Raw genomic sequence first — 13,787 nt, forward strand, 5'->3', positions numbered from 1 at the left:
AGAAAGAGACACCTATCTGTAACAGCATATCAGCAGGTATTTTAAACAAGTGTTACAAGCTATAGCAAACAAATCTGACAAAGCAGGAAGGAGCTGGGGGCCACAGGTCAAGGCTTGGAGGGCCATCTGTTTGCCATCGCTGGACTAGACAGAACAGCTATTTATTTGTTTTCATTTACCACTTGAATTCTTTAAAACCAATGAATCATAAAACAACAAGTAATGTAGGTGGAACAAAGTACTAGTACCACTCTACCACAGTGTTCTAGTAAAATACTATATTCTGTCATGTGTGTAAGTATGTATTCTATTGTGTTATACAGGTATGCCATGGGGTGTCCAATTGGCGTCTGTGTACATGCTTTGTGACCTGGCTCCCAGTGACCCAGCTGTCATACACCAGGCACTACAGACATGGAAAGAGACTGCAAAGAAGATCATTCCACCAGCTGTTGAAAGCTGTATGCAAGAAGTTGCGTCTATGTGCGTTCAAGAAAAGTGAATTCTTTTTAATTTATCCCTTATGTGTGAAGCGATCCTAAATTCAAGATTGTTTTGCACTTTAGGGTAGAAGTGCCTTTTTTCTTTGTTTATTATTAATTAGTTTGCACTTTGGTATGTAAGGAAAAAAGCCATTTTGTATTTGTAAATTTTTGTTTTGGTAACCAACAAAGCACATCACTCACAGCAACATTGTAAATCTGTAAATTTTGACACTGGCTTGTGAAGGTTTTGTAGAGTACGTTTAGCTAAAAATGTTTTATCAATGGTTTATTCAAGTTAAGAGTCTTGCAAATTACCAACATAGGCATAATTATTATTATAGGTTACCAAATTTTAATTTGGTTTTAACTGATCGCTAATGTTTTTAAGAGTGACTTATTTTTAAAGCGAGTCTTTTGCTAAATATACCTTTGCTGCTTGTTTCAAAACAGACAATGCCTTCACATGTTATGGTGCATTTACCATAATGCTTAAAAGACATGACGACTTGAATGTTATGCCTACCATCATATGGCCTAAGTTTCCCATCTGTTTTTTGTTGTCATCCTAAAAGGGGACCCTGATTTGTATGGCTGTCTGTTGCAGTGTGTATTGCAGTGTGATCCCACTGTAAGCATCACTTTAACGCGGTCTAGACATCTGGTCCTCCTTACAGGACGATTTCAGAGTTCCACTCAGCGCAAAGAGAACGGCATGCAGGGTGACAGATACCTATTTTACAGGTGCAGAGGGGACAGGCACTGTATTTTCAAATGGACACATTCTTTATCCTATGGGCTGCATGTTATTGAAATCATTCCCTAAAATGATCAAGTGTAACAATCTGCAAAAAGAGCACTTTAATGCATCCTCCATTATGTAAGCAAAAAGTTTCCCCTGAATAATTTCCCTTAATTATGAGAATTGTTTTTAACATATTTACTTAGTGAAACGCTACCAGCTGCTGTATAAAATTTGATTTCCACACACCCCAAATTTTTCAAGAAGCATGTTAAAGGCAACAAATGTACTTACTTTATAGTCAATTTGAATTTTGCATTATATTTTTGACCTAAATAACCTTTGATTAGATGAGGCACACCAGAACTAATGCGCTCTCCTTCCATGCAAGATTGAATATCAGATTCCCATCAATTAAGAAAGGTTCTATATATTTCCAGGATTTAACACAATATTCTATATTCAGATATAATTCTTCAGAATATTGCACAGTATTGCTAAAACTTGATTTATTTATTTTCACAATTCTTAGAATTTCTGAGCAGATGTGATGTGAGCCAGATTGTGTAGGAAGCTTTAATTTCCTATGCATTTAAGACATGCATATCGTATGTAAAAGTATACTACTTATACATCTTAAAGATAATTAATCCTGTAAAGTATGTTTCATTTATAGAATTAAAAAGCATCAGTGTAGGACTGTATAAACTAAACTGTAGTAATCTGCATTTCATTTAAATCCTATACATTTTATGAATCTCTGTTTTTTTTGCACAGTTTGATAGTTTAGTCTGAACATATTCCTTTTCGAATCTCGTGCAAAGCATGATGACATGGAAACAGTTTTCCTTAGTCCTTTGCCACTTGTGTACATATTGTTGCTTTTGATTCTGCATTGTATGGACATATAAAGCGCTCTGGTAATTTTAATGATACTCTTAAATTATTTGTTGACTTTTGCAGCTAACTGGCTTCATCTAGGATTATTTACATGTTCTATTGCAGCAACCATATTAAAATAAGAGTGCATATTCTAATTTACAAGGCAAGCAGACTCCAATATTGAAAGACCTATTGATAATGGTGGTGGGGGAGGGGGTGTTTTTTGTTTACTTTTTTTGTAATAGTGCAGGGGTGTCCAACCTTTTAGCTTCCCTGGGCCACATTGGAAGACGACGAGTTGGTTTGGGCCGCACATAAAATACACTAACACTAACGATAGCTGATCATCCAAAAAACCATAGAAAACATAGTTAACATTAAACTTACTTGGAACTAAAGTTAGTAAGAGTTAGGAAACCTGTTGCAGAATCATGATTAAAGCAGTAGTCCCATTACCAGCTACAATTTAACTTACCTGCATCTGCCCCTTAGTGGGGTTCGGGGAATTAAATGGCAAAAACGTTTTTTTCCTCTCTTTCTGCACCCATGAATCATTTTTTTATTGACCAGTTTGAAATGGTCACCGATATAGGTAGCATCAGGAGGACTAATAGAAATCTACAGAGATTTAAAGATAGGGTGGCGGGAAAAATGGCTCATGGAGCAGCCTCCGATGAGGATAACAGTGGGTGATATTTTCACCCTACTCAGCACTGCACATTTAAAATGGTTTAAAATATTAAAAATACAATTATCTCTTAATATTTATATTAGATACATACAGAGAACACAGCTAGTTAATAATTGCATGGTGCAGAAAGTCCAAATTCAGAGTAACAACAATAAGATACTGGATAATCTTTCACTGCTGCTGCTAGTTCGCGCGGGTGACTCTGTGCTGTGCTATGCAATGGATGTTGGGTGTGATGACATCATCCCCGACATTCACTGCGAGCGCCACACGGAGGAGGAGACCAGGGAGGGAGCCGGAGCGCCAGCTGATGTGACCGCAAGGTAAGTATTTTTTTTTTTTTTTTGCATGATTTTTTTTTCAGCGCTGCCCCCTTGCCACAACCAAAACTCCTGCTGGGCCACATTTACAGGCATGCTGGGCTGCATGCGGGCCGCGGGTTGGACAACCATGTAATAGTGTATATATAACTATTGGTAATTGTGATTGTAATGCTAAAGGGATACCGTCACTCAAAACTACAAACTTGGGTTTTGGGTGGAATTATGCAAGACAAATAAAATCATAAAATCTCACTTGCCTGGGCCCTTCTGACCCAGCATGCCCAACCACATGCGCTTCTCATTCAGAATCCTAGTGGGTAGAAAAGCTCATGGAGAGGGCTTTGTAAACGATACAAGCAATTTGAAAATATCCTGCCAGAGGAGAAAAGGATTTCCTGCTTAGACTGCTAGGGTTTTTGTCGGACCCGTTGATTGTTTTTTTTTATCGCACATCAACTTTTTTCACTGTACCATTCAGATGTCGGTGTGTTCATCTTGTACAGTTAAAAAAAAAAAATATTCACAGAGGCAACTAGGGAATCTCTGTGAATGACTGTAATTATAGTATAGGTCTATAATGTGATTCACATTTGATGTTATTCCACTTTGGAAATTTTAGTTCCTGTACATAAAATGTATTGTAAAAATGTATCTTCAGCTATTTGCTTTTTGACTTATTTAGTATGCATCTGAGATGCTTTATAATAAAAAGGACAAATTTAACTAATTGACTGTATGATTTGATTTGTAACGGTACATTTCTTAAAGTGAATATGCTTATGAAAACTTATTTTCACAATTCATGTACTTTATAAGTAGAGTGATTTGTGTTAGTCTGTAAAGGATGACTCAACCAAAATTAAATTTGCTTCTGGGTAGAGTTAAATAATATTTATTTTGTGGGGTTTAATTGTGATATTATGCCCTTTCATTGCTCAGATTTGACCTAGTCCGTCTAAAGTATCCAGTGTCCAGCACTGCTATCTTGTCTCTTTTTGCTAAATGTGTAGTAAATGTTAAATTCTAGAAAGTTGGTAAATACTAAGTAGTGATGTGAATAATGGTATAACTCAACTGAAGTGCTAAACCATAAAATAATTATGACTGCTCTAGCTTGTCCAAATTTTTACCAATGATAATCCACTGACCAATAATTGAGTACTCTGCATAGGTTATTAGAATAATATTGCAGGTTTATTATCCAGTCTCATACATGTAAATTACTGGCATAACACAAGCAGCCTAGAAAAGTGCTAAACGGGCTTATGGTGTTATAGACTAGGTGTTATAAAGACCATATTAGATTACATAAAATGCTGAAATAATCACTATAATTTTTAACAAACTACACATAAATATGAGCAAAATGAGACCAAGTGGATATGTTTATTAGATACTATTGAACCAAAAAGGTTAAATAATAAATTTAAATAATTATTTGGGGTTTTATTTGTGAAAATGTCATGTATGTGTCTTGGTAGTTTGAATAGGTGACCTCCTATGATGCAATAAACACTTGAAATTTATAAAACTCATCGGATATGGGGCAGGGACGATCTACTATAAAAAAATTATTTTTGCAGTGGAGTCGTCTGCTGTGAATAAAAAAATAGCTTTGGCCGTGATGCCATTTGGGAGTGTGACTAGGTCATACTCCCAAATGGCATCACGGCCAAAGTGCACTCTTCAGGAGGAATATTGGATGATCTATAAGCATATTGATTGGAGACTATGCGTTATAGCTTTACAACCATCCTTCATGTAGCCTTACAACATGTACAATCAAAAGAGTAAATTAGCCTACAAGAGCAGCATTTGTACAGAATTTCTTTTGTCTGCGTTTGGCTTATGGATAGGGGCTATCAGCCTCTGCAACATTGCCTGCTAATGAGGTTTGTGGCATATGACATTTCTAGTTTACAAGTTTCATTTTGTTGGATGTATATATGTAAATATACATGTGTAATTGGACTGAATTTTTTCCACTATTTCTATGTAGATGTATTTAAATCATGGTGTTGATTCCAAAATTGTATGATCCAATTTGGTCTTTCCTTTATCTACAGCTATTTACCTTGCCACTTTTGCTAACCCAGAGGGTAGGAACGTACACACTATGCCGAATATATAACTGTACCTGTAGGAACGTACACACTATGCCGAATATATAACTGTACCTGTTGGCATTTGGCTCAAATTGTGGCCTCTTGTACAAAACCCATAATAAAAAGAAAATATTTACTATTCGTTTTCGTTGAGAGACTCCATAGCAGTTGTAACTATGGGTATCTTTCCTTTCCAGGTTAGGTAGAGATGAGCAACAAAAAAAACCACCCTTCTGGATGGCATAGAAGGTAGCTCCTCATCTTCCCCTGTGTCTTTGAGTGACTTCCACAAGCTTACTATATAATATAAACACAGCATTAAAAGCAAGGGTGGGAAATTGTGTTGGTGTAAAGTCTGTCGAAGAAAATTAACAGTAAATAATTTGATCTTTTCTTCTTCTTACTCCATTTCAGTCATAACTATGGAATGTGTCAAAACTGAACAATAGGTAGGGCCATTCAACTAACAAATCCGTCAAATATGTTGCAGTCAAAAGATTTATTTGAACATTAAACTAATAACATGTCTTCCAGACTGAGTATCCAGTGTGGATAGGATATCCACATGATAACGACCATTGAAGATATGAATACATGACCAACCAGCACCTGCACTGCCAAAACCTGAGTCTTGTTTGCCAAAGATTTTTCCACTTTTGGGCACTGAGGATCTCTGGCACCTTGCATCTCTTACCCTTGATCCAACTGAAGATGGTTTAGAGGGAGCATACCCTCTTCTGGACCCAGCTGTAAACACGAGGAGCTGTTCTGTGTTGCTGAATGCTTCTGTCCTATGCAGATATATGGAGATTGCTGTTACTAGATCAAGTGAATCATCATCACCATTTATTTACAGAGAATATTTGTCACTCACAGCAATCCCAGCCCCACTGGAGCTTACAGTATAAATTCCCTAACACACACACACACACACACACACACACACACACACACACACACACACACACACACACACACACACACACACACACACACACACACACACACACACACTTTGGTAGCAGCAAATGAACCTACGAGTATGTTTTTGGAGTCCGGGAGGAAACCCACACGAACACGGGAAGAACATACTAACTTCACAAAGAAATAATGCCAGGGCCGGGATTCAAACTGATGGCCGCAGTGCCGTGAGGCAGAAGCGCTATCCACTAAGCCATTAAAAGCAGTTTTCTTTGCAATCATCCTTAGGCTGTGGATAATTACTACTTGCTAATGTGGACACTACCATAGGTAGAAATTCTGGAACGGCTTTATCCAAGTGAATATTGAAAAACACAAAATAACCCCAGGAAAAAATAAAAAACATACTAGTATAATGGTATCTTCTGATACAAAACACCTTCACTTTAAAACGGATAGCAGAGGACTGATTTACCACAGTAGGCTCAACAAGAATGAACCTGTTAGTGCAGGCTGAAACATGCCCCAATCTGCCTTGAGTGACATCACTTTTTGAGAATGCTGACAGCTACTATTGTTTCAGAAATTACAGAAGCACAATCAAGAGGGGCAAATTTTGCCTTATGAGGAATTTCATGGTGGTGTTTAAAATTCCAAAAGGGGAACACTTGGTTTGCAAAATTGTAACCAATTACTTTTTGTTTTTAAAGAGAACATTTTTTAATTAAACATTAAAAACTCATACAGACAAGCAAACATTCCCTTTTCATTAAGAAGCACTCTTGCTTGACAGACTGCATACTCCCTAACATTTAATATTTCCATAACTTTTTTTTACTCCATGAAGTAGGAGCTCGATTCAAAACTTTTGTTTTTGTTTTTTTTTAAAAGAGAAAATTTTAATAAAACAAAATCCCATTATTTTTCTTTCATAGCCTTTTAAAGTATACTTTACGGATTAGTTTAAAAAAAAAAAAAGGGGACATGTTAACTCATCTGCCTCAGGTTGATAATGCTTTTTGAACACAAGAATATTTTCATCTCAAAAATCTCTTGATTTTTTTAAAATGTTTTTTTAAATCACTAGGAGTCAGGCAAGATGGATAAAACTTTTTTTCCTCTGGAATACCCATATTGTGATCGACAAAGGATAAAAATTTCAAAGTGATATGTGGATTAGGCACTGAGATGTGAATTTTTTTTATGAGACACTTCACACTAAAAATGGAGTAGCATTTCTGAGCAATTATACATAACTTTGACCCCCTATATCTCAGAAACTATAAGGCCTAGAGAAGATAACTTTTACACGGGTTAGTAAATAAGTGGTAGTATCGAGTGTACCAAGTTTTATGATGAGTCTGTGAGTGTCATGGCTGGGTGAACTGACATGGAAGGACCCTTTTCCCATTTCTTACAGGCAGTGGGGAGATCTTTCATGCAATAGCTTGTAACCCCATACAGGAGTGCAGCAACTCTGGTCACAATTTCTAACCAAATGACTATTGCATCTCCGCATCATTTAAAGCTAGTTACCTGCTTTTGTGCTTATATTATTTTACTTCTTTGCATGTAGTAGTCATATTTGTCTGCAATATTGTCTTGCTGGCTTACAACTTCAGATTTATTAAGTAGAAAGGAGCCAAGGAAGACTACTCAGGCCTTCTATCTTGTGGCCAGTGGTTAGATTTATCTGCAAAGGTCTTCTATGTAAGAGTCCAATTTGCCTTCCACAAAGCAGAGATCCTTTAATTGGTAGGTTGGTTAGACTATTTTTTTGACAGAGCGTCTACAGCCCAGGGTACAACCAGAAGGGTTTGCTAGCCACCACTTCTCAGGGCATTGTCCTTGTTGAAAAAGCAATGGTATACAATGATGCTTCACACAGAAACGGTTTCTCTGCATATTGTCAATGCTTTTCTTTTCCCTTTTTATGGTTTATTTTGAAAACAACAGGTACAGAGAAAAGTTTATCAACATAAAAAAACCGGTAATAGAAATAACACTAAAAAGAGCAGTACATCGGGCAGCATGTCATTTTATGATGTAAAAAGTGGGAGGAAAGAAAGGGGGTTAAATTGGTAGCAGAGCACCTTTCAGGGTGTAAACCAAACGAGATCTAGAGCTAAAAGACAATCCAAGGGCAGCATTGAATTACTAGATTTAAAGTGTCAACACACGTCAATCTCATGCGACGGGTCAAGCTAATGGACAATAAGGGATTATAATTATCCACTTTTCCCTGCAGAAGATAAGTGATTTGCTCCATAGAGGCAACAAGACAGATTTTGTTCTTTACATGCTAGAGGGGAGGGGAGAGAGGCAGTGGGCTAGGGTCCTTCCAGAATTTAGCTATGGTGGATTTTACAGCATCATCATCAACATTTATTTATATAGCGCCAGCAAATTCCGTAGCTCTTTACAATTGGGAACATTAATAAGACAATACAGAGTATTACATACAGAAAGAGAGGTAAGAGAACCCTGCTCGCAAGCTTACAATCTATAGGAAAATGGGAGTTTGAAACACAAAGGCATGTGCTACATCATATTGCACACTAGACCAGCTAGAATGCAAAGGTAAAAGTATTGAGTGGGCTGTGTGTAGCAATGTTGGTCAGAGGGTTGTTGTCTTGTGTTAGCTGTGTAGAGGGTGATAATAGGGTAACCTAGAGAGGTTAAAATGGTGCTTGAGAAATATAAGCTTGTCTAAAGAGGTGGGTTTACAGAGAACGCTTGAAGACTAGAGGAAAGTCTTACTGTGCGAGGGAGGGAATTCCATAAGGTGGGTGCAGCCCGAAAAAAGTCCTGTAACCGAAAGTGGGAGGATGTGATGAGAGTGGAAGAAAGACGCAGACTGGAGGTGTCGAGTTGGGAGATATTTTGAAACAAGTGAGGAAATGTATGTCGGTGCAATTTTGTTGACGGCCTTGTATGTTAGTAGAATAATTTTATACTGGATTCGTTGAAATACAGGCAACCAATGTAGATACTGACAGAGTGGCTCAGCAGAGGAAGAACGGTTTGCAAGGAAAATTAATCTAGCCGCTGCGTGCAAAATAGTTTGTAGGGGTTCAAGTCTGACTTTGGGAAGACCAGTAAGGATGGAATTGTAATAGTCAATGTGGGAGATGATGAGTGCATGAATTAAGGTTTTTGCAGTGTCTTGTGTGAGATATGTGCGTATTCTGCAAATGTTCTTTAGATGCATATAACATGATTTAGATATAGAGTTGATGTGGGGAATAAATGATAGTTGTGAGTCAAGGATTACAACTAGGCCGCAAGCTGGCGGGGTGGGATTTATGGTCATGTTATTAATAGAAATGTCAGGCAGGAAGTTCCTGTTTTTGGGTGGGAATATTATTAATTCAGTTTTTGAAAGATTGAGTTTAAATTGGCGATTAAAGATGAAATGGCAGAAAGACAGTCAGTAACGCTGGACAACACAGATGGTGAAAGATCAGGAGAGGATACTGAAATCCAAAGGAGCTTATTAGTTTTCCAAGAGAAGTGGTGTAGATAGAGAATAGCAGAGGACCTAGGACTGAGCCTTATGGTACTCCAACTGATAAAGGAAGCGGAGCAGAGGTGGATCCAGAGAAATTAACACTGAAAAAGAGATTAGATAGGTAGGATGAGAACCAGGATAGGACCGTGCCTTCAAGATCTAGGGATTGCAGCGTTTGTATGAGGAGAGAGTGGTCAAATGCAGCAGAAAGATCCAGGAGAATTAGAAGAGAGTAATGGTTTTTACTTTTTGCTGTGATCAAATCATTGACAACCTTGGTCAGCACAGTCTCTGAAGTTTTGAGAGCGAAAGCCTGACTGAAGAGGATCCAATAGGTTGTTTTGCTATAAGAAAGTGTGTGAAACGAGTGTAGGCAATTCTCTTGAGAAGCTTGGAGGGGCATGGGAGCTGAGAGATAGGGTGGTAATACAGCATTGAGAACATGTGAAAGAAGTTTTAGTCTCTGTCCCCAAACAAGGAGGCGTAGCAGGCACTCTAAGGGAAGAGGTGTAATTTAATATCCAAGATCTGCTCAATAAGGCTATGAATATCCCTCCAAAATTCTGAAACCTTGGGTCATCACCAAATATGGCTAAAGTCTCCTCTGATCCCACAGACCCTCCAGCTCAAAGGTAAGAAAGCAGGAAACATCATATTTTAAACTTGAGTGTACCAGATACCATCTGGAATAGATTTTATAGGGTTTGTTTTTTTTGTAAATCGGGGTAGAGATAGAGGCCCAAGAGACCACATCCCTAATCCTGTTTCACATGTCATTTGTTAGGAGCCCTAGATCTCTCTCCTAATCAATTTCATGTCCCAGAGAGGATGCTGCAGAGGTAGATCTAAAGAATTTTAGAATAGAAATAGTCTATCAGGAGTGTAGTAACAAATTTTCTCAAATAAGGGTTTGGCCCTTAAGAATCAGAGATCTAGGTATAGAGTATTGTGAAGATACCGGGTGTATCTGGCCCATTGCTACCCACTTCACGCTGGCTGGCCACCCACGGGTGCCTTCCTTTGCCAGGGAAGTCTACCCGGTACCTTCTAGGATTCGTATGGTCACTCAGGCAAAATGCAGTTATAAAAATACACAGTATATTTATTGTCATACAAACACTAGAATATTATGTACACACAGTAAATAAATGCCAGGCAGATTTACCACATTATCAGTCCCTTACCCCAATAGCTTAAGGAATTATAGTCGCCTGCTGTCCAGACTTCACGGCCCATGGATCCCTCTCAGCTGCATATATAGACTCTAGTTAGAAAACGACAATTCAAAACTAGCAGATCTTGCACCTTCATGAATGAAATCCCAGAATGAACCCCCCCTGGAGTCGTTCCTTATAGCTCAGGTCTAATTTTCAGTCTTTCCCCTCCCTGGGCAAACCCCTGGGTCTATTCTTCTTAACAATTGGCCAGTGCAGGACTAGGGGTTTGGACAGGGCAGTGAAGATGAGCTGTCCTTTCATAGAAGCCCCCTGCTGGGATGCAGACAGAATGTCTGGACTAGTCCTAAGGAGAACAATTGATGCTAGTTGGCTTCCCCTACCTCCAAGGATAAGGTAACAGTGTGTCCTTCCTAAAATTAACCCCTTACACTACTTTGTGATGTCACCAGGTCCCCAGCTGTTCCATGCTTCGTGTAGAGGAAGGGGGGAGAATGAATGTATTGTGGACACCTCCTGATCTTTACCCATAACCCTCCTGGCTTCAGCTTAAGGACAATGAATAACATTACTGCAAGGCATCAATATATAATACACAATATACATATGTACACCGAACTACAATGTCCCCTTAGCCACATATTATTGGACAATGCAGTTGTAGTCTGGTGAGCTGGAGAACAAAAGCATGGGCTATAAAAAGTACTATAATCCACATTATGTGAGAAATGAGACACTGAATGCTCACAGGGTTATCACACTCATTTCGTCACATATACTTCCCCTACTTTTTTAGCCCTTGTTCCCCAGTGGCTCCCTTGCCCCAAGTAAACCTTTCTCCCAAGTCCAAAGTTTCTGGCCTGCCGTGGTTTCTCCTGGGTCTGATGGCAAAGTAGACAGCAGTACACAGTTCCTCAATCTCCCACCCGGGTCCCATGGCTGCAGGCAAATCTTCCCACCTAGCTGAAGTGGGGGTTTATGCTGCCCTGTGTCATAAGATGAGTCAACAATAAAACTGGGCCACAGCGGTGCACACATCCATGGTAGGAGAGTTGTAGTCCAACATCCCTTGGGTGCCTTATCCACCCTTAATTGCCCAACTGCAAATAGTCCCTTGGCCTGTCCTCTGTTTCTGGAGACCATGCTCCCCTCCCCCACATATTCGAGTGAAAACTGCCAAGTGGCAGGCAAACTTTCTGGTTCCTTGTCCGTTTGTTTCTGGCAAAGATCCAATCCCCCCTCCCCCAAACACTCAAGAGACAACTGCCCAGTGGCAGGCAAACATGGTGGCTCCATTAATTCTTTGCTTACGGGGAATCCTCTGTCCTCCTCCCAAACCACATGTGGGTGCCCCTGTAAGTATGTTGGTGTGCATCTCCCCTCTCCTGCTACCACATCCAACTGTTGCAGTACTTCCCTCACCTCTGGCGCATCGGGGTAGTGTGAATCCTCATTGGACACAGACTCGTCCTCCTGGCAGCAAAACAAAGAGGATAGTCCAGTGCAGGCCTCTGGTATTGGGTCCTGGATTCCCAGATTTGGAGCTGGAGTGCGATGATTCAAAGCTTGTGGGGCTGGTGAATCTTGCTGTGCTGGAGCCCTCTCAGACACCCACTCCGTCAACATCTCCTCATCTGCCAATTCTGCATAGGGAAAAGTATAAGTGTAGTTTTCCCAGGGCCCCATGGTAGTGGCCCCTGACATTACAATTTTTTTATCCTCTCCCATTAATTCTGTCATACAGTCTGTAATCATGATTTCTGCTGAGATCATATATTGAGCAAGTTTATGATTCTCTTCTGTCACAATTGGGTACAGCTGTACATCACTTGCACCAGAGAGCACACATTCGGTATCCTGCGTTACTTCATTAGATAAAACATTATCAGACACAACAGGGGTGAATAACTGGTCTTTTCTGTAATTCTGTTCTAACTCAGACACAGTCTCAGGTGTCAATAACACTGGCAAATTATCAGAAGATGCTACTACATGGTACTTACTTGGTAGCTCTTTTTCATCCAAGTCACCAATTGGGAGGATTTCTCCTAATCCTTTCTGAGTAGTCAGAGGTACAACATCATCACCAAGCAGTTCTTCTCCAGTCTCCCCCAAGATAGTAGCTTGGGCAACTGTGTATAATCCACTGGGGTGGACCTCCCCCTGATTAACAGACTGAGCAGCCATTTTTTTTAGAGCGTGATAAAAGAGATTGCAATTGGCATTTTTCAGTATTCACTCGATAACACTGATCCTGCCACATTTCAGTGTCCGTAAATCCTTGCCGCCATACCTCATCCTCTGATTCTTCAAAACTCTGTTGCAGACATTGCATTTGTTCCCAGAGAGGTATGTGGGGACCTAAAGTGAGCATCCATTTCCTATAAACACTAATGGCATTGATGGGATTCTCCTGATCTTTTAAAAGACGTTTGAGGATATCCCTGTGCGTGCAGTACAGGTAAGGTGCACCCCGGATCTGGCATTCCACTATCGGCTCCTCCATACTCATTGGGCCTGAGTCATTAAGGAGAGCAAAGCATAAAAAAGGAGTATCATTTACACCTGGGCAAAACCATGTTGCATTGGAGGGGGAGGTAAATTTAAAATGTGGGGACAGATTTATAGTTGGGGTAGGGCATGTCCTAGATCAACATTAAATTTCAGTGTAATAATAAAGGTATTAAGTTTTTGTGTGTTAGATGAAAAAACAGCCAGTATTTAACTTATTTGCAAAATAATAAACTAATTTGCACCCCTTGCATTGAAACATGGTTTGTCCCAGAGAACATTTACTCCTTTTTTGCCTTAATGACTCAGGCCCATTGTCTCTAGTGGATCTGTAGAATCTGTTAATGAGACAGATTCTATTAGTACATTTGCAGGGGATTCATCAGGCATGTCCCTGTGCTGTAATAGTCCATTTCCATCTGGTTTGTACTGCTGAATATTGTT

General features: G+C 39.5%; 1 protein-coding gene across 1 annotated transcript in view; it reads left to right on the forward strand.

The window, feature by feature from the left end:
- ICE1 (interactor of little elongation complex ELL subunit 1) overlaps positions 1 to 6,234 on the forward strand; it is a 64,671-nt gene extending 58,437 nt beyond the window's left edge. The window contains exons 20-21 of the mRNA XM_075212832.1: positions 324 to 483; positions 5,760 to 6,234. Of these exons, the coding sequence (XP_075068933.1) occupies positions 324 to 483; positions 5,760 to 5,781 (182 nt within the window). The 3' untranslated portion in view covers positions 5,782 to 6,234. The remainder of the gene's footprint in view (positions 1 to 323; positions 484 to 5,759) is intronic.
- The last annotated feature ends 7,553 nt before the right edge of the window (positions 6,235 to 13,787 follow it).

This window comes from Mixophyes fleayi, chromosome 5 (assembly GCF_038048845.1).
Source record: "Mixophyes fleayi isolate aMixFle1 chromosome 5, aMixFle1.hap1, whole genome shotgun sequence".
NCBI classification, from domain to species: Eukaryota; Metazoa; Chordata; class Amphibia; order Anura; family Limnodynastidae; genus Mixophyes; species Mixophyes fleayi.